Below are 21,350 nucleotides of genomic sequence, written 5' to 3' on the forward strand. Positions count from 1 at the left end.
GCGGTCCCTGATGCTTTGCCAAGCTAGTTCCAAGTAGGTGCTTTAGACCACTGAGCCATCTCTCCAGCCCCCCATCATATTGTTGATGGATAACTGGGACCAGATAGTCAAGGTTTTTAGCTGAATTTAGCAAGCTAGTGATGTGACAAGCAGTAGGAGTCAATGGTGCCAGGCCTGTAGTAGAGTTTTAGCTTTTGTTATAATCCGCCTGCAAGTCTGCTATTCTATAGTGTGCCCTTATTGCCCCCTTCCCCTGCTTTACTAAAGAGGAGAATCTTCTTCCTCATTTTCCTCAGCTTTGGTGCTAAGGAGCTGATAGGAAAGAGTGGCTTGTAAAAACAGTTGGTGGTGCTCAGCTTTTGCTACAATATATCTACAAGTCTGCAATTCTGTATGTGGCCCTTACATTACTAGTACACCTGTCTTCATCTCACTCCTATATTCCACATTTTGTACCTGTGTTTTTGAATAGTGAAACTAATTCTCATTCAGAACCCTATTTAAATTTTTTTTAAATTTTATTTATTTATTTGTGTGTGTGTGTGTGGCCAGCTCAGTCCACCAAGGGGCGGGGCTGGCTGGCATGTGGTGCTGGGGGATTGAATCGTGGTCCCTGTGCTTTGCTGAGCTTGTTCTAAGTAGGTACTTTAGACCACTGAGCCATCTCACCAGCCCAGAACCCTATTAACAACATAGTGTGGAAAATACGATTATTCTCTGTCCAACTTCTTCAATAGGTGGGTTTTTAATGGGTTTGAGTGACATAGCCAAAAGTATCCAGGTTGAAGGAAGACATCTGTTGTTTATCTAATGAATTTACAAAAGCGAGAGTAAAGAGAAGACTTGGAGAAAGCTTATGTCTGAGAATATTAATGACTTAGACTTGTCCACATTGAGTATGGAGAGGTGAACGGTTATAGTGATGGTAGATCTGTCATCACCCATAGAGTGTCTTTGGAATACCAAGCAGATAATTAATGTACAGTATTCTTCTAAGTTAAGCTATAATTCAAGTGAGATCAGAGTAAAGACTTTGCCTTCAGACAAGGACATAGAACACTTGCCATTTATAGTCCCTCTATGAAAGAATGTCTACATTTCTGCACTAAAAATAATGTAACCTGGAACCAAAGTGTGTGCTTTAAGAGGCAACAGTGATGATAGAAATTGGTAAACTTGTGGAAATATCTAGAAGGCAAAGTGATTTTAAAAAATAACTGTATCAATGATGACAATAATATTTGGGGAATGGTTAAAGTAAGATGAAAGTGAAATGGTAGATCACTATAACATTGAAAAACAATCAATGATAACTCAAAAGGGATCACTTAATAGATAGATGAGAGGCATGTTTATAGAAGAGGAAAACAATGTAAAAAGATGCTCACACTAGCTATGAAGAAAACCAACTAAAAATAATCAAACAATCTGATAGTTCCAAGTTTTGGCAAGAAACTTTTGTGATCACCTTACCCTTGTGTCCTATTGGAAGTGGGTCCTCCAACCCTGGCCACGCTGTCTTGTGTTGATCCTTGTAACTGTCTTGACTGCGACCCTATGAGATCCCCATGTCTCACAATCACCAGCTACTGATTCCTCATCCACAGATCCTATGAGATAATAAATATTCATCATTTTACATCATTACATTCAGAGATCCCTTATTATGAAGCAATGAATAACTAAGCCAATCACTTGGAAGACTAGTTCGGTGAAATCCAGTAAAGTTGAAAATTCACATAACCCATTAACTATGTTTATTTAGATAGGCAGTTCACAGAATTCCTGCATATGTTTGCAGAGAGAGATACACACGAGGATAGTCTTTATGGTGTCCTTTTCTGCTAATTGAGTTATTGATGTAAATTTCAAGAGAGACACTGCAGTACTGTAACTTATGCTGCATAGTTTTGTGCAAGTGTAGGCAAATTTAAAGATATGGACAGGAATGATCTGTCCTACCTCTAGAGTAGGATTAGCTCTGTGGAGGAAAGGAGAGGAATGGAGTGGGCAGCCGGAGCTTCAATGTGATATATTGTTCCTTAAAAAAAAAGCCCTAATCAGATAAGGCGACATATTAGTAGGCACTAAATTTGTTGGCAGGTGCATGGATGCATTATATTGTTTGCTACAACGTTTTGTTGGTTGGAATATTTTATTGTCATGAATTGTGATTTCACCCTACCCTTTCTTTTGGATTTTTTCCTTTATTTGCCAAGGCTTGTGCCACCCTTTCCAAGCCCGCTTCTCAGTCTGTTTTTCTCTATCTTGCTGTCTCACCTTACTCTGATTTTTCTTTGTGAATTTGCATTTTTATTCCATAGGTCCTCTGCTCTCTTACTGTTTTTCTTTGAGTATAAAACAGAAGCTTTGGGAAATTTTCTTCTGTCTTGTATTCTACCCTTGCTGGTGATACTCATTGGCTATACTTTTTGAAAGTGTGTTCTCTAATGGACAGAACTATTACACAGCATCCCTCCATTAGTGTTTTCTGCCTACTCACTCTTGTCTGATTTGAGATCTCTCTGGACCTGATGTTTGCCAACTGGCGCACCCCTGCAGGATTTTAACAAGGGAACAAAACAGTTTTATAAGTGCTTAGCCAAACACTCAGTGTCTAGCTGGCATCCATCGAAGGAATCTTTGCTGGAGTAAGTTTGGATCTTCTTGTCTGCACAACTTAGATCTTAGGTCCTGAGGAGAAGCTTTCTGGGTTATCTGGGGACTTCTGCAGTTTGTCCTCCATCAGCCACAACACAGGAAAACTCATAATCCCAGCAGGTCAGTCCCCAAGGATCTTACGGTGTACTTTTCTGCTAATTGAGTTATTGATGTAAATTTTAAGAGAGACACTACAATACTATAAGTTATTCTGTATAGTTTTGTAGGCAAATTTAAAGACATGGACCAGTACCTGTTCCAGCAGCTGAATTCACAGCTTCTGAGGTAGGGACCAGGCCTCAGACTCTGATCATCATGGACAGCTGTAGGAAAGAAGCCAGCAGTGGTAGGACCTTGGGGTTGACCTTGGCTGCTTTAAAAACACAGTAGTTGGGAAGATAATTGTCTGATGTCATGGCTGATCACCTCGAGTGCTTGAGGTCGGAGAGCATTTGGGTAGATAAAGCTGTGTGCTTCTCCCTTCCCATTGACTCTTTTAGTCTCCATTCCAGCACCATAGCACTGACGGTTGGTTGCTTTAAGCCTAATGGCGCTGATTTACTGGAAGTCTCTTCCGTACGCTGGCACTGGTGCTGCAGGGAATATCATTATTATTATGTACTTTCATGGATATTTTCAGTGGACTTTAGCAAAGGCCCTATCAGGATCTGCCAGGCTTGACTACATTTTTGAGTGCAAGATCAATGGTGCCCTTTGTCTGTCTGGTGATTAGGGGACAGCACTCTCTGTCAACTCTGCAATAGATGCCACCGGGCGCTCCGCAGGGAGCGCGATCATCAATTGAGAGTTTGCAAGTCCGGTCAGAAGTCCGTCTGCAACTTTTAAAAAGCCTTAAGTTACTTAAAAAAGTCCCTGGGACAAGTTAAAATGTATTTGTTGAGATCTTTTTCTTCTCTCTTTCCATGGTCTATTACCAGGTATCGGTGCAGTTCACAGGGCCTAGAGCAATGCTTCTCAGGCTAATTGTGAGGAAGAAGCAGAATTTTGCAAATGTTTTATCCCTTTGCATATTTATACTTTTGTAGTACACTACAAAAGTATTACTGGGAAAATGCAATTGTAGAGCAAAAATATACAAAAAAACCAAGTCCTCTGACCCTGTGCTTAGATGTTGGGGTGATGTTATAAATGGCTGAGATATTCAGTGCTTCCCCAAAACTCCTATCCTCATTGCAGATAGGCAACAAATACGACTGGCAGTGGTGCTTTGAGTAGCTTTGCCTTAGTGGCCCTGAAGAGCACTCTGCCCAGAATGATAATACCACCATACAAGCTTGAGTCTTTAGCACTATAGGGAGGTATAATGGAAGGTGTATTAATGAGGGTCTCCAAGGAAGTGTGTGTGTGTGTGTGTGTGTGTGTGTGTGTGTGCATTTTCATATACACAAAGAGATTTATTATAAGGGATTGGCTTCTGTGGTTATAGAATCGGAGATCTGTGATTGTGGATCAGCTCTCAGCAGGCTAGAGATACCGAAAAATTGATGGTTTGGTTTTGAACATAGGCTTCACATTACTCGCCATGAAAGCGTCTTGCCTGTCAATCCGTTTCCTCTGTATAACAAAATCATTTCGGCTGAGTAATTTACAAACAACAGAAATTCATTGCTTACAGTTAGAGAACATGGGAATCCAGTGTTAGGTGAGGATGCTTCTTTCCTTCTGAGATGGCATCTTGTGCCTACATCTTCACAGAGTGGAAGGTTGAAGCAAAGAGGGTCTGGGCTAGTCCCCAAGAATGCTTATATAGGGATATTAATCCCATTCATGAAGGCTTTCTCCCAATGATTTAATCATCTCCTAAAACACCTCTTTTTTATGTTTGAAGCAGGGTCTTGCCATGTAATTCAAGTTGGCCTCCAGCTTTGATCTTCCTGCGTCAGCCTCCCAGGGTGCTGGATAATAGACATGGACCACCATATCCAACTAAGGTCCCACCTCTTACTGCTACCATTGGGCCTTAGATTCTAGCATAGGAATCTTGGGGGAGACACTTACATTTTCAAACCACAGCACTGCCTTACCTAAAACACAGACATGTTGTTCATGTGATGAACATCTACTTAATAGCATTTCCTGTTGAGTTAAAATTGGCCTAGAAAATATTTTTATCCATTTCCCTGTCCATGCAGATCTGTCCTTAAGTTTCAGTCTTAGGCCAAGTTTTGTCATTGCTCATGGACTTGTATACTTTCTTTCTTAGCCAAGAAATGAATTTTAAAGCTTGGGTTTCCCCAAACTGCTTGGAGTAAAATTTAGCCCTTAATTGCAGCAGCTGCTTTGAATTTACTCGGGATCATGTTCTTGCCTTTCTTGCCCCTGACTTTATTTATCTGTATGGATGGTTCAACTGCACGTGCTTTCTTTCCCATTAGACTGAGCTTTCTGGGTGCAGATGCTGAATGAGCCGAATGTGTGCTTAATTTCACAAGCTACCTCTCTTTTCAGAAATAAATTCCTTTGGGATAGCAAGTGGGAGTCAGCAGGAATGCTTTTCTCTGCCTGGTACTCATCATTTATTCTGTGGCTGACCTGGGATGTGGGTTGGTTATGTTCACTTGAGTATCATTTTATTGCTGTGGCTGTAAAAGGTTTGTGTGATGGGCCCAAAGCTTAGACACCCAAGTAGGGGGAGTAATGGGAAGACGTTTATAAGATGCTGAGACACTGGAGGGAGTCTCGATGGGTCGGAAAGGAAGGCTTTCAGCTCCTGAACTGATCTTAGTGAGGCTTGCTCTGGTAGCAGAATCAGAGATCATGGAATGGCTCTCTGAGTTTGTAGAGACTTGAACAGTGGTTAACAGCTACTGGGGAATTGGGTGCAGGCCTCGTTGAAAGGATGAAGCTGTGATCACATAATCAGCTGGGACAGACTGCTCAGCCTCTGGGTGTGGGCACTGACCCATGGTCAAATGACCCAGGCTCCTAGCCCTAAGAGATTGGCAGTTTTCACACAGTCCTAAGTCAAACAGCTGATTCTCCTTCTTAATATGTTTGGTCTGAAAAGTCACTCCGAGGAACAAGGTGATAGCAATTGAAGTGTTTTTCCCAAGAAAAAAATCTTGTCTTCTACTTATGGGCCAGGGTGGATTTGGAGATGTCCGACTTACAGTTAGCTGAAGGTGCAGCCCTTTGAGCTGGCTGTATATGCATCCTTGTGATTGCAGCCTCGCTCAGGAGGGACCTGTGGACGTATACTATATTAGTCTCAGGAAGAGTGAAGGGGAATTTTGAGGCTGACAGTTGGTTCTTGTTTCAGTCATGTGTCTGTTTTTCTTTTTGGGGCACCGAGCATTTGTGAGAGTTGTCCTAGTTGTTATGATGAGCTAACGGCACCTTCGTTAGAAATAGAGAAATCAGGAAGTGCAGCCTGATTTTGTAGGAAGATGATTAATTCATTTTTAGACATGTTGAGCTTGAAATGCGGGTTTGACACTTGGGTGGAAATGTCTGGGGTTTAGCTGAGGCTGATGCTGGAGGTCTATAACTTATTTCTTTGCTCTCCTATGGGAGGCTACTGGGGCTTAAACCCAGAGCCTTTGTACGGGGCTATAGCCTCAGCTGTTTTAGCTTTAATTTGAAACAGTGTCCACTGTGTTGCTAAATTGCCCAGACAGGACTCAATTTGTAACCCTCCTGCCTCAACCTTCCAGGGTGCTGAGATTACAGGCATGCACCCCTATGCCTGGATTACAATTTTATAATTGTGCTTTGGGTCAAAACTTTCTATGATGAGCTGCTTCACTGGTTGATCTCTAAGTCAGCAGATATCAGCCCTAGCAAGGTCGTGCTGCTATGTCTTAGGTTCAAGAGAAAGAGAAGAAGAGGTGTCCTGTTTGACCTGTCACTTAATGGTGTCACGGGGAAAGATGACAGAAGCCTGCTCCCTGGCACTGGACAGCAGCTTCACACCTTGGTCAGAAACAGTTCCTTTCATTTGGAATTTTCTAGCAACTGGCTTTGAGCTATAGCGAGGTGGAGGTACCCTGTAATTACTCTTGGGGACTCCGCATTCCCTTGTTGTCTTTCCTGCACGTTTACCCCTTGTCTCAGGAGGTCCCCATGGCCTCTGGCATAGATGCCAACTGTAGTCCAGAGACTCCAGAGACTTGTGCAGAGAGTGCCGGATGTGTGGGGTGGGGAGAGGCCCAGGTGCACTCGGATTGCTCAGCGCTTGTGGTGGGAGGCCTTCGGCCTCAGCGAGGGCCCCAAGTGGTGGGGAAATTGCTTCCCCTTCCAGAAGTTCTGTAGGAAAGACAGGTGTGTTCACATGCCCCGTCTCTCCCACTCCACTTGCTTTCCGCCTGCTGCCCTTCGTTCTGCCCTGATATTCAGGAAGCCTCTTGGCCACTCCTCTGGATGGGGAAGCAGATCCCGGGGCATTCAGCAACTCATTCCCCATAATGAGGAGTGTTTCTGGACAAGTTCGCTCAGGATCAGTGCTCCTTCTGCCGTGGCTCTGCTCTTTCTGCTTCTCCATTCTTCTTACCACCTATTTCTTTCCCTGGGCCCAGAGCCTCCCATGGTGGAACTTGTGCGCTCCCAGGGTGGCCGTCGAGGGGCTCGGTCTGCAGGTGTCTCAGTATGGGCTGCTTTGATTTCCTGCAAGAGTGCTGGAAGCTGCATCGCTCTGGGGACACCTTGAGGTGCCACCTCCCCTCACCGCGCGGTAGCCAGGTGTGATTGCCCCTTCAGAGTGTGCGTGCACCCAGCTGCTCACGTGAGCAGTGTCTGCGTCTCAGTCAGGCCTGTCAACTGTGTTTTAGGAATCCGCCCTGCAGCTGCTTCTGTCTTCTCAGAGCCTGGGCTCTTCTTACCCACTTTGAAGACTTTGCACCGGAGCACCTGTTCTTTTTTTTTGGGGGATGGTAGAAGTGAGCTGCCTGGCTCTCTGGGTGATCGTAGCCAAGATGGCCATCCTGTTTGGGACTCTCAATCCTTCCTTATCACTGTAGGATGTGAAAATTATTCAGGCCAAGAAGAGCAGCAGAGGGTACTCTCATTTGTATGAAGAGGCTGTCTGACAATGACATGGTGTGCTGTGGTTGACAAGGACACAGTGGTTCAGATTTGTAATTAAATGGGGAAAATGTCAAATGAAGGAAGGAGGAACCGAGGATCCTTTGGGAACTGCTTGGGCCAGTGGGACTCAGGGAATGTTCTGCCTTTCCCTTTGTCACTCTTCCTGTTACTTAAAAGGGAACAAAGGCCACCTGAAAACCAGGATGGGCCTTTATGGAAGGCGAGGAGGAAGGAACAAATGATGATGTCCTTCTCTCCCCTGTCCCCCATCCTCTCGTGAGCAGGGAGAAGATGCCGTTCCACCACGTGACCGCCGGCCTGCTGTACAAGGGGAATTACCTCAACCGCTCTCTCTCTGCTGGCAGCGACAGTGAGCAGCTGGCGAACATTTCCGTGGAGGAGCTGGATGGTAAGGAAGCCACCCTGGTTGGGAGCTTGGCCACCCAAGGGAGCCTTCTTTGGCCCTTGGGGACCCAAGAGAAAGTGGCAGTTGTGACCAACTCTGGTCATGGTACACGCACAGGGAAACAGTTTAGAGGCAGAAGTTTGCCTAAATGACTTCCTTGTATGGGGTGGACCTCATTGTTTGAGAGTCCACGGCAAATATTTTGGTTTCCTTGGATACTGACTGGGGGGATAGCCTCTACCTGCTTTGAGATGGAGGGTCCATCTCAAACCCTCAGAGGGTCCACCCTACCGAGGCTTTGTCACCCAAGCAGTTCTCTGGTTGCTGTAATCATTTTCGATATGGCCCAGCTGCAGGGGAGGGCTGAGCACTGCTAGTGGCTGTCTCTTGACTTGGGGCCATGGTGCTTTGAACACGGCCCAGCTCAGAATCGTCGGGAAGCGGTTCCAGGTGGAAATGGGCAGCAGTTATCGTAATGACTCTGTTCCTTCATAGCCCAGTACAGCTCTGGATGTTCAGGATGAGGGTTAGGGAAGGGAATAAATCTGGGAACACAATGGTGAAATTCATCCAAGGATAGTGTCCCATTGTATCCTGGATAAACCAATCCTCTGATTTAAAAAACAAAATTAAAAAGGAGAAAGAAAATGAGGTCAACTTTACAGATACTTTTGCCAAGGCCAAACCAGGATCAGTTGCCCTAGTGTGTTTTAATGGTGTGTTCTATTTTGCAACATGCTCAGATTTGCTTCTAATGCGGGGAGGTCAAAGTTACTCCAGATGTCTCTCATACTTGCTTTTAAATGTCATGGTCCAAACCATTGTGCGTGGCTTGTGTGTGGTGATGGGCATCACTTCTCACGAGGTCGTCGCTGGCTCAGGGAAGCCAGACCTGCTGGCCACTGGGCGGGAGGTGAGGATGGCCTTCCCTTCTTTCTTTTCCATTTTGTTTGCATGCTTATTTCAGTGTTCAGAGCAGGGTCCCAGGAGAGGCCAGGAGGTGTTAGAAGCAGAAGTAATGTGGGCAGGTCCACGCTGGGCAGAGCCCTGCTGGCCTGAGAGGAGCGTGGGCCCCTCAGATCTCTTGGCCCACAGTTGGCCAAAGGGTGTGCAGGCAGATGCAGGTCACCGAAGCAGGAAGAAGAGCCCTGCCATCCTCCAAATAGAGCCCCCCCCCCTGCTGACCACAGAGCAGGGGGCTGTGTCTTGGTCCCCTTGGGCTGTTAAAGCAATAGACTGGTTGGTGTACAAGCAGGTACTTATTGTTCATAGTTTGGGAAGCTGGTACCAAAGTTCTGGCAGTTGGCATTTGGTCCTGGGTCACAGAGGGCACTGAGTCCTCCTGGGTGGAGACAAATGAGCTCCCTTGGGCCTCTACCAGTTCCATTCGTGGGGGCTCTGCCCTCCTCACCCCTCCATAGCTGCCCTACACCTAATAGTATCTCACTGGTGACTATGTTCCCACATAGGCGTTGGGGGACACAGACATTTAGGACATGGCAGATCTGTCTGGTGAGTCGAATGAAGCCGGGGCTTTCTGTCACCCTTGGGAGTCTCTGCAGGGACTGGCGACTGAGTGTGCCAGATTTGGGGTGGGTGTTGGCTCGTGTTTATTTGAGCTAGTCCCCTAGGCTCAGTCGCTCATGCTCAGGACGGACCCAGGGCCTCCTACACGGGACACTGGGCAGGGCCATCTGTACATTTTGGTGAGCCTTGAAGAGGCTATGACTATATCCAGGTGAAGTTTGGGGACAATGTATGATTTTACAAGTGCCCCCTCTTTCTTCTCTATCCTGCTCTGAATAATGTGGAACTGATTCTCACTGCTAATCTGGCCTCTGTTGGGGCTGCTGATTTTTAAGAGGCTCGCTTGCTGGATCCTACCTGCCAGTGCTGGGGATCCTGGCTCAGGTAACCCCACATTTTTGGGCAAGCAGCAGAACCTACAGGCTTACTGTGCTGACTGGGCACAGGCAGACTGAGTGGGCTGAGCTGCAGGGAAAGAGGCTGGCAGGGATGCTCATGGCCCTCCATCCCCATTTGGGGTTCCTGGCTGCAGGGAGATCAGCACGTGTGGCTGGGGGCTGGCTGGAGAGGGTGAGCTGTTTGTCCTTCCAGAGGGTAATCCAGGCCCTCAGCCTGGAGAAGGGCCATTTATTTTCTGTCAGAAGATTCTTTCTCCTTATTTACTTATTTTTTTTTTTTTTTTTTTGCCAAGGTGAATGCTGAATTATGACTCCTTTTGCTCTATTACGAGCATCTTGGGGCCCCAGCAGGACAGCACAGATGTGCTCTGGGTCTAGAGCAGGCAGGCAGGGTCTGGACACTGGTGGGCCCGAGTCAGTCCACTCAACTGCAGATCGGATCTTGGGGAAGCAAAGTTCCTGAGCACCGTCTGCTTGCTCTTCCCTTGGGCTGCCTCAGGTCAAGCTGGCACTGAAGTTCTGCTGCTTGCATCTCTCACTTATCCTCAGAGGATGGCGGTGGTGCACAGGTTGTCACTGTGTTGGCTACTGCTGGGCACTGAAGCGTCTTGTTAGCTTGGCACGGATGTGTGCTGACCACCAGCTCCTCTGCCCTCCTCCTCCTCACACTGCAGCAGCTGTGGCCTTCTGTGTGTGATGGCCACAGGGGCGGCTTCTCTACCTATTTAGTATTTATCACCACTGATGCCATGTCCCCAGTGTCTCTTCCATTTGATGCATGGGCCAAAGGCACCAAGTTGATGAGTGATTGCCCTGCGGTACCTGCATTGTTCAGCTTTCCTGTCACAGAGACAAAGCACAAGACACCAACAAGTTGAAAGAAAATTGGTTTAATTAGGCTTATGTCATTGTGTTTTCATTCCATGGTCAGTTTGGTCCAAGCCAGGAACAACATGGTGGAAGGGTCAGGGAGAGATGGAGACACACATGCACACGTGCACACACACACACATGGAGAGAGGGGGCCACAGAGAAAGAGACAGAAACAGAGAGCCAAGAGTACCTTCGAGGTTACAACTCCGGTGACCACCTCCCACCAGGCCCCACCTCCAAATAGCACACTCAGCTCTGAACTGTGAACATAGCACTCCCATGATCCAGTGAGCTTCCACATGCATGAGACTTTGAAGAATATTCTAGGTCTAAGCCCTAATATTACCAATATGAAACCAGTCACCGCATCTCTAGCTACAATTCCCTCCTGGGCAGTTTCTATTTCTTTTCTTAACACAAAGAGCAGGAGAAAATAATGCAAAGCCACATAAAGCTTGACCAGATTTTACTTAGAAATCACCTGGCCAAATGAACTCCACAACACTGATTCCTAATTATTTATTCCTATTGATATCAGTTCACTTTCTCTTATTGTAATGAAATACTGAAGACTTGGTTCTTCATAGGAGAAAGGAGTTGATTTAGCTCACAGTGCTGAGTGTTTCGAGGCTGTGGTGCTGGTATCTGCTGAGTTCTAGTGAGGACCTTGTGGGGGCTGGCCACACAGTGGCAGAAGCATTTGGGAGAGCGGAGAGATGGAGTGGTGAATTGGAAGCCAGAGCCAGACTAGGAGGAGCCAGGATTGAACTTGAGTCTTTAAATGCCTCAGTGGGTCCGACCATGTCTCCTTATGTCATACTGGGAACCAGAGCCTTCCAACTATGGATAGCAAATTACATTCAGACCATATCTCCATCCATCATCCATCCATTCATCCATCCATCCATCTATCCACCATCCATTCATCCATCCACCCACACATCCATCCATCCATCCATCCATCCATCCATCCATCCATCCATCCATCCATCCATCCAGGAGTACAGGCCCAAATGCATTCTAGGAGGAAAGTTGATTAAGTAGAATATTCATTGCTTGTCTTCAAAGAACTTACAAATTATCCAGATAGTTTTTCTAAATACATTTATTAACAATGTCATGTGGGATTTTATAGACATAAGGATTATGATGTTTTTTGTTTAATCTTAATTTTTTCCATAATTTTATTGAGAAACAAAGAGCAATGAAACAGTTTCAAACCAAATTGGTAGGACAGTTTCAATAATTAACACATTCTTCCTAGTAGTTGTTGTACAAGATGCAGACTTGATATCCTATTTACAAGCACTATTAGAACAAATCCCTGCATTTATTAAGAGAATGAAACTATATATCTATCCTAACCATTTTGAATACACAGATACAAAATGGACATTCATCTGTACCCCTTTTCTTTTGTTAAGTTCCATTATTTGAATATTATAGGTGTGTTAACTCAGCAAAATATTCTAAAAGAGTCCAGTAGTCCATAATAGTATTGGGTCTTCCACTTCACTGGCAATGTCAGAAATTGTTGACCTGAGTCCCCTACAGTTCAACATAATAGCATGGCTTTACTTCTTATATTTTGTTTTTATACTTTTCTGCTGGATGGTTAAGACCAAGGTAAAGCAGGACCTATGCAACAAGAGTTGTAGCTTTTGGGTCTGATAAGGTCAGTGAAATCCCCTCAGGATATATCCTGAGATCCTGTACCTCAGATTGTAGAACCTTTGTCAGTGTCAGCCATGTGGATGAGTCACAGCCAATGCTTGGCCAATGAGCTCTCTGTGAAAGCCTGAGAGAATGTTTTCTCTCCATGTGACTCTCCTTAGGCACACTCTACATCATCGATCACTTTCCTCTTTGGCCCCATAATCTCCTTGATCAGAAAATTTGGGACACTACTGAGTTACATGACGTTACAGTACAAGTTCTCATATGTCTTGAGTCTTAATTGACCTTGGAAGGCTAGGGCCAAAATGTTGGCTTTCCTTGAGGCCATCCTTTTTCTCTAATTTTGGGCTGCAAACTTAGATTGTTAACCCTCCAAACACAAGCTTATTGTTATTACCATACAACCTAGGCTGTTAAGCTTAACCTCACTATCTGTCTGAATATCAAACCTCTTAGGCATAACATGGAACAGGTACTTTACATCAAGTATTGATATGTTGAACTTTAAGTCCCTACAGAATATGATGAAAAAACATTTAAAAATTAGAATACATTTTTAAAAATAGGCATAAAGAATTATATAATTCTTATGTTTACACGTAAGTCCAGAAATCTAACCATATACAACCTTGTAGCAGGACAGTCCCACAACATTGCTTTTCCTATCTCTTGCCTTCAGTCACCACCTCTTTGTTTTTGAACAATCATTTACCCGAGAGACATCATAGCAGCACCTGGAATGTCATGACAAGCAGCCCGTATTCAGAAGACCAGAATGACAGGCACTCCAAGCATGAAACTATTACAGATTACCATCTTCTGTGCAGTTGCTTAGTTCACAGCTATCAGTATATAAAGTTAGCCAGGGTGATAATCTTTCCAATTAACTGCTAGATTAAAAATCTTCTGTAGATTCTCAGGATCATTGCCTTGCCCATCTTCTACATACAACTGTATGGCTTGTCACTGTCATGTTTCCTAGCTCTTCTCCTTTCCCTCTCTTAATTACTTAGTCCTCAAGTTCCTGCTTTCCTTTTACTTGTATTATACATTTCTATTTGTATTTCTTCTTTTGAGTTCTTATACTAGGGAAACTACATGATATTTACACATGTGTGTCTGGCTTATTCACTTATGAGTATATATTCAAGTGACATCCACTTCAATATAAGGGCTTCGAGTTTATCATTCTTATTAGTTGAGTAATACTGCATTGTGTAAAAATACGACATCTGTTTCAACTATTTCTCAGGTGATGGGCATCTTGGTTGTTTCCAAGATTTGGCTATGACAAATTGTGCTGATATAAACATAGGCACACATATATCCCTATGATACGATGCTTTCAGATCCTCCGGGAAAATTCCCAGTAGAGGAATAGCTGGTTTAAATGGGATTTCCAGTCCAACTTTTCTAATGAGTCTCTGTACTGATTTCCATAATGGTTGCACCAGTCTACATTCCCACCAGCAGTGGAGAAGGGTTCCTTTACCCCACAGCCTCTCCAACATTTGTTGTTGGTTGATTTCTTTATGATAGCCATTCTTTCTGGGGTGAGATGATATCTCAGTGTTATTTTACTTTGCATTTCACAGATGGCTAGTGATGTGGAGCATTGTTTCATATATTTATTCACTTCTTTAATTTCATCCTCTGAGAAGTGTGTGTTCATCTCAAATGCCCATTTCTGGACTGGGTCTTTAAATTTTGGGGCCCTAGTGTTTTTTAGTTCGTAATAAATTCTAGAGAGCAGATCTCTGTCTGAGTACGTATTTGTCATGACTTTTACCAAATTTGTAGGCTGTCTTTTCACTTTGTTGGTAATTTCTTTCGACGAGAAAAAACTCAGTAAGAGCAGGTCCCAGTTGTTAATTCTTTTAATTGTTTCCCATGCGATTTCATTTTTGTTCATGGACTCTTTGCCTACCCCTATGTCTTCAAGAGTTCCTCCTACTTTCTCTTCCAAGAGATTTAGGGTCTCTGCTTTAATGTTTAGATCTTTAATCCATTTTGACTTTAGTTTGGTGCATGGTGATAGACCTGGGTCAAGTTTTAGTTTTCGGCATGTAGAGAGCCCATTTTGACAGCACCATTTATTAAAGAGGCTATCTTTCTTCCAGTGAGTATGTTTGGCCCCTTTGTTAAAGATGAGGTGGCTGAGTGTATTTGTAGGGGCTTCAGTGTCTTCTAATCTATTCCATTCATCCTCAGGTCTATTTTGTTGCCAGTACCATGCTGATTTTTATCATAGTAGCCTTGTAGTATAATTTCAAGTCAGGAATTGTAATGCCTCCTGCCTTGTCGTTATTGCCCAGGATTGCCTTTGCTATTCTAGGTTTTTTCTGTTTCCAAATAAATTTTATGAATGATTTCTCTAGGTCTGTGAGGTATGTTGGTGGTAGTCTGATAGGGATTGCATTAAATCTGTGCAGCAATTTTGGAAGTATGGCCTCTACTTCAATCCGGTAAAAACCGTTTATGAAAACCCAATGGCTAACATAATCCTAAATGGGGAAAAACTGAATCTTTTACTCTTAGGTCTGGTAGAAGACAAGCATGTCCTCTATCACCACTCCTATTCAATATAGTTCTGGAATCATTAGCTAGAGATATTAGACGAGAAAGAAATAAAAGGAATAAGAATAGGTAAAGAAGAAGTTAAATGAACAGTATTTGCAGATGACATGATACTCTACTTGGAAGACCCAAAAAACTCCACCAAAAAGCTACTAGAATTAATACAGAAATTCAGTAGCATAGCAGGTTATAAAGTCAATATCCAAAAGTCAATAGCATTCTTCTACACAGAAAACAAACACACTGAGAGGGAAATTATCGAAATAATTCCTTTTACAATGGCACCAAGGAAAATGAAATACCTTGGAATTCATCTAACTAAAGAAGTCAAAGATCTTTTCAAGGAAAATTACAGTAATCTGAAAAAAGAGATTGTAGAGGATTTCTACAATGGAAAATGGAAAGATATTCCATGCTCCTGGATAGGAAGAACCAACATTGTTTTTCCTTTTCATCAATAGAGATGTTCATGTGGTTTTTAGTTTTTGCTCTATTGATATAGTTTATTACATTTATAGATTTTGGAATATGAACCATCTTGCCTCCGTGGGATGAATCCTACCTGGTCATGGTGTATGACCTTCTTGATGATTTGCTGTATTCTATTTGCTAGGATTTTATTGAGGATTTTGGCATCTATGTTCATGAGGGAGATTGGCCTGTAGTTCTCTTTCTTAGTTGCATCTTTCCCTGGTTTTGGTATCAGTATAATACTTGCCTCCAGGAATGATTTTGGGAGGATTTCTTCCTTTTCAACTTCATGGAAGAGTTTGAGGAGTATAGGGACTACATCTTCTGTAAATGTCTCATAGCTGTGAATCCATCTGGACCTGGACTTTTTTTTTGCCGGTAGGTTTTTTTTTATTACATCTCACATTTCATTGGCTGTTATTGGGCTATTGAGAGTGGTTATATCTTGTCGATTAAGTTGTGGTAATTTGTACCTTTCTAGGAATCTGTCCATTCCTTCTGTGTCTTCTATTCTGTGAGAGCAAAGATTCTCAAAGTAGCTGTACATAATCTTCTGAATTTCCACCAGGTGTGTGGTAATTACAACCTTTTCATTCCTTATTGCATGGATTTGAAGTTTTTCTTTTCTCTTTTTGATGAGGTTAGTTAGGGGCTTATCAATTTTATTTAATCTTTCAAAGAACCAGCTTTTTGCTTTTTTAATTCTTTGAATTGTTTTGTTTGTCTCAACTAAATTAATTTCTGCTCTAATCTTTATGATTTCTTCCCATCTTTGGGCTCTGGGTTTGGTTTGCTCTTCCTTTTCTAGTTGTTGAACATGCAGCATTAAGGTATTTATTCATTACTGTTCTGTTTTCCTAATGTGTGAGTTCACAGCTATGAATTTTCCTCTGAGAACTGCTTTCATTGTATCCCATAAATTCCAATAAGTTGTGTTTGAATTTTCATTGAATTGTAGATGTTGTTGAATTTCTTGTTTAAGTTCATCTGTGACCCATTGGTTGCTGAGTAGAGTGTAGTTTAACTTCCATGTATTTATGGTTTTTTTCTGGTTTCTTTTGTCATTCATTTCCAGTTTCATTGCACTGTGGTCAGATAATATGCATGGGATAATTTCTGTTTTCTTACACATACTTAAGCATAACCTATGGACCAGTATGTGGTCTATTTCAGAAAATGTCCCATGTGTAGCTGAGAAAAATGTGTATTCAGCTGTGTTTGGGTAGAACACTCTGTATATGTCCACCAAGTGCATTTGTTTCAAGCTCTGGTTCAGTTCTGTTATTTCTTTGCTAAGTTTTTGTCTGGTTGACCTATCTTTGGGGAGGGTGTTAAGATCTCCTGTTAAGATTGTGGTATTGGATATTAGATTTTTCATGTCTGTTAAGATTTGCTTTATATAGTTGGGTGCTCCCATGTTTGGTGCATAGATATTTATGAGTGTTACCTCTTCCTCTTCGATATTTCCCCTAACCAGTACATAGTGGCCTTCTTTATTTCACTTGATCATTGTTGGTTTGAAGTTGAGACTGTCTGAGAATAGAATTTCTACCCCTGATTTTTTCTGATGTGCTGGGGCGTGTAATATTGTGTTCCATCCTTTGACTTTCAGCCTATGAATGTCTTTATGAGTTTAATGTGTTTCTTGTATATAGCATATTGTTGGATTTTGTTCCCTAATCCACTGTGCCTGTCTGTTTCTCTTAATTGGTCAATTGAGTCCATTTACATTGATGGTTAGAATTGAGATGTATTGACTTACAATTGACATGTTATTTACCTGTTGTCATTTACTCCTTTTTCTCCTGTGTTTAATTGCTTGCCCTATTTAATTCATTGCTTCTGATCACATTCATGGAGTTCTGATCATTTTGGTCCCTCTCTAGAACATCTTTCAGGAGCCTGTGTAAGATTGGCTTTGTCATCACGAAAGTCCTTAGTTGTTTTTTTGTCAAGAAAGTATTTCACTTCTCCTTCCAACTTGAAAGAGAGTTTTGCAGGGTATAGTAGTCTGGGCTTGTATTTGTTTTCATAGAGGACTTGAAGTACTATGCTCCATGCTCTTCTTGCCTTCATGGTTTGGGAAGAAAAGTAGGTCGTAATTCTGATGGGTTTTCCTTTGAATGTGATTTGCTTCTTTTCTCTAGTGGCTTTCAGTAAATAATTCTTGTGCTGAATTTCTGGGATCTTGACAATTATATGTCTCGGTGTGTTTTTAATTGGGTTGAGGTTACTTGGTATTCTGTATGCTTCGGTTACCTGAATGTCACATTATTTCCTCATATTTGGGAAATTTTCTGCTGTTACTTCTGCCCATATTTTTTAAATGTCATTTGTTTTGACTCCTTTCTCTTTGATGCCTATTAGTCTCACATTGTTCATTTTGCATCGTCTTGCAGGTGATGGATTATTTTTTCCTGCATCCTAGTTGTTTTTAGGAGATCCTTTCTTACCTTTTCACTAGCTGCACCAGCATCTTCAAGATCTGAAACTCTGTCTTCACTTTCACTTAAACAGTTTTGCAAGCTTGTGACTGAGATTTTAAATTTCTCTATATCTCTTTGACTCTGCTTCATGCAATCTATTTCTTTCCTGTATTGATCTTTCAAGGAATCCGTCATTTTTCTAATCTCCATTTTTTTTATCAATGTCATCTTTAGAAGCAGTTATTAATTCTTTCACTGCAGTGTTTTGTTCAGATTGGGTTTCCTCCCAATGTTTCTGTAGTTGATTCTTTCCTTCAGATGCTTTGCGTTCCGAGAATTCTTTTCTTATTTCAGAAAATTCCACTCTAAGTTCCTCTATAACTTTTTGCTCTTGCTTATTTACTATGGACGTTATTAATTCGTACATTTGATCTGAGATAGTAGAAAATAATTCTGCTCTGAGTTCCTCTATGACTTTCTGCTGTTGCTTATTTACTATCGACGCTATTATATCATACATTTGTTCTGAGCTAGTGTCCTCTGCACTTGTTCTGGGTGGGCATTGAGTTTCCTCCTTATGTTTCTGCATTTGATTCTTTACTGCAGATGTTATTAATTCAGGGATTTCTTTCTTCATTTCCAGTCTGAGTTCCTTTATACCTTTCTGCAGTTGTTTATTTCAGAAACCATTGATTCATTGATTTCAGTTGTGTGATTCCCACTTTGTTCTGTTTTAGTATCCTCTGCACTTGTTATGGGTGGGCTTGGGGTCTGAAATTGCATTTTTCTCCTTCTCCTTGTCATTTTTTGTAGCACTGTCGTCTGACCTTTGTTGTAGAGCTTTGCTGCAGTTATAACCTTAGCACCTACTGAAGTTCAGATGCAGATCTACAAAGTTTGGGTTCATCCAGTTGTGCCTGGCTTGGGTCTGGCTTCTGTGCTCAGCTCCTTCCTGCTGCTGCCCTTGGGGGTGAACCTGTTGTGTCCATCTGGCAAGATTTTCTGCTCCTGGAGTAGCTGGGTGGTTCTGTCCCCTACTCTCTCTGCAAGGATTGCAGCTGCAGGGTTTCATCCCAGGCCTGTATGCTAGACCTGAGCTGAGTCTTCAGGGTTCAAGTTGGAGTAAGGGGGAGAGGCAGCTCTCCCACACACTCACCTGGCCTGGGCTAGGACTGGATCTGGGTGTTCCCAGAATGAGGCAGAAATTCCTACTCAGCGGGCAGGGTGGGGGAAGTGCTATGGAGTGCTGGGGGGCTTCCCAAGAGTGTTGAAGAGGGTCTCACCCACTCTGTGCCTGGACTGGGATAGGAAGTCCTACTGGCACAGAGTAACCAGAAGCTCTCCCACACAGTCATCAGGCCTGGTCTAGGACTGGATCTGGGTGTTCCTGGAATATGGCAGAAATTGCTACTGGGCGGGCGGTGTGGGGTAGATGCTGGGGAGTGGTGGGGGGCATCCCAAGAGGGTGGAAGAGGGTCTCACCCAAGCTGCACCTGGGCTGGGAACGGGAGGTCCCACTGGCGCATGTTAGCCGGAAGCTCTCCCACACACTCACTGAGCCTGGGCTAGGACTGGATCTAGGATTATGATTTTTTAAAACAGTTTTTCTTAGTGGTATGCATAGAATAATACTGTAATGTTAGCTAATTTTAAATTCACCTCTAACTGAAATTCATTCATTTTCATTAATAACAATGTTTCATTTTTTTTTTTTTTTTGTACCAGGAATTGAACTCAGAACCTCACTTGTCGGATGGGTGCTGTGCTGTTGAGGTAGATTACTGGCCCCTCTGTTGTATAAATATAATTCAATTGATTGACTTCTAATCTTGAAGGTATTGGGATTGTTTCTTATTTAGAATAGTTAGGATTGAATCTTATTCCTCTTTTTATTGCATTGTGGTCTTGGTAGCTCTACACATGTCTCTCTACCTGCTTTACTGAGGTCCTGTTTTAAAATTCTCTCCTGAACCATGGTCTTATTTCAAACAACTTGCACATAGTTTATCAAAATGTCTTGTTTTTTGGAGCTTTTTTCTCCAAATCTTCCAGACGATAGCACCTTCATTTTTCACGGGATGTTCTGATAGGGTCCTTATTGCCTCCTGCTATTCTGCTTTTTGACCCAAGAGTATAAAGATCTTTGTAGTAATACTATCTGTCACCAGACAAGAGTTATGAAGGAGTCTAAGTATGCATATACCAGCTCCCCATAGTGGATGTCACTATTCTGTATTGCAAATAAAAATACAATTAGTCTTAATTTAAAAAGTGTTTAACCTTCTTCACTTTATTCCAGACCTTCCTCTTTTCCACCCTGGAGTACAGAGAGGTTGGTAGTATGTGTCACCTCCACTTTCTAGAAGATACTCCTCTAGTCCCTAGCCGCTAAGATCCCGATTAACTTTACACTTGATTGTGCCACAGAGTTATCTAACTTACCTGTTCTTCCCCTCCCTTTCTCTCTTTCCTGTCCCCAAACTGGTACCCACCATTCAGTCATTGTGATAATTCATTTCTCCCCTTAAAAGTAATTGCAGAGGGACACAGAGACACACAGCCACAGTTCATCTTAGAGTCGTTTTCCCCAGTTGAGCTGCTAGAGTGGGGGAAGAAATTGCCTTGGCAAACAGTTGCAATGAGACCAGGAGTGACTGCCTGATTTGCTGGTCCCTGTTTCCAGTGGGGCAGATGATGGTGGTGAGCCCGTCTTCCTCCCGTGTGTGCACTGAGCCCCGAGGAGGGGTGGGCATTGTGTTTTTCCGGCTTTGTTGGTATTACAGTGAGCAAAACTCCCCCGGCTGCTGACGTATCTGTGTGTTTCAAAATTAAGATTTCTAAGCATATATTAATACACACATTTGGGGGTGTTTTAATTGAAATGTGGAGCAGATTTATCCCTTCCAGCCAGGGGCTCCATTTTGGTTGCTGACCAGCTTCATTTAGAGTAGTTCAGTCTCCTGTGACCCCCTGTTTGCTTATTCCAGATGACTTGTACTCAGAATTTATTCCAGATTTTCTGCAGCATCTGGCACTGTTACTCACACTCTTGTTTTTGAATTGTCACTGTGTTGGCATCTGTCATTAGCTGGATCTCCTCCTATCCTTTTGCTACCTCTTTGTCATTTGCATGCTTATTGTGGACTCTCATGCTCTGCCTGTTTCTTTTGTGGTTTCTGTTGGCATCCCACGGGCAACTCTGTGCTTGTGGCCTGAAGTCATAAATCTTCAACCCTCCCAGAGTCCTGACTTTAGACTTGGTGCCTACAGTCCTGCGTAGATGCTTTGCAA

The 21,350-nt window shown here is 43.0% G+C and overlaps 1 protein-coding gene across 1 annotated transcript in view; it reads left to right on the forward strand.

Annotated features, from left to right (window-relative positions):
• Caln1 (calneuron 1) overlaps nucleotides 1–21,350 on the forward strand; it is a 625,800-nt gene that overhangs the window by 180,241 nt on the left and 424,209 nt on the right. The window contains exon 2 of the mRNA XM_004630406.1: nucleotides 7,989–8,113. Coding sequence (XP_004630463.1) covers nucleotides 7,996–8,113 — 118 coding nt within the window. The 5' untranslated portion in view covers nucleotides 7,989–7,995. The remainder of the gene's footprint in view (nucleotides 1–7,988; nucleotides 8,114–21,350) is intronic.

The sequence above is a fragment of the Octodon degus genome, unplaced genomic scaffold (genome assembly GCF_000260255.1).
Source record: "Octodon degus isolate 3935 unplaced genomic scaffold, OctDeg1.0 scaffold00035, whole genome shotgun sequence".
Lineage (NCBI taxonomy): Eukaryota > Metazoa > Chordata > Mammalia > Rodentia > Octodontidae > Octodon > Octodon degus.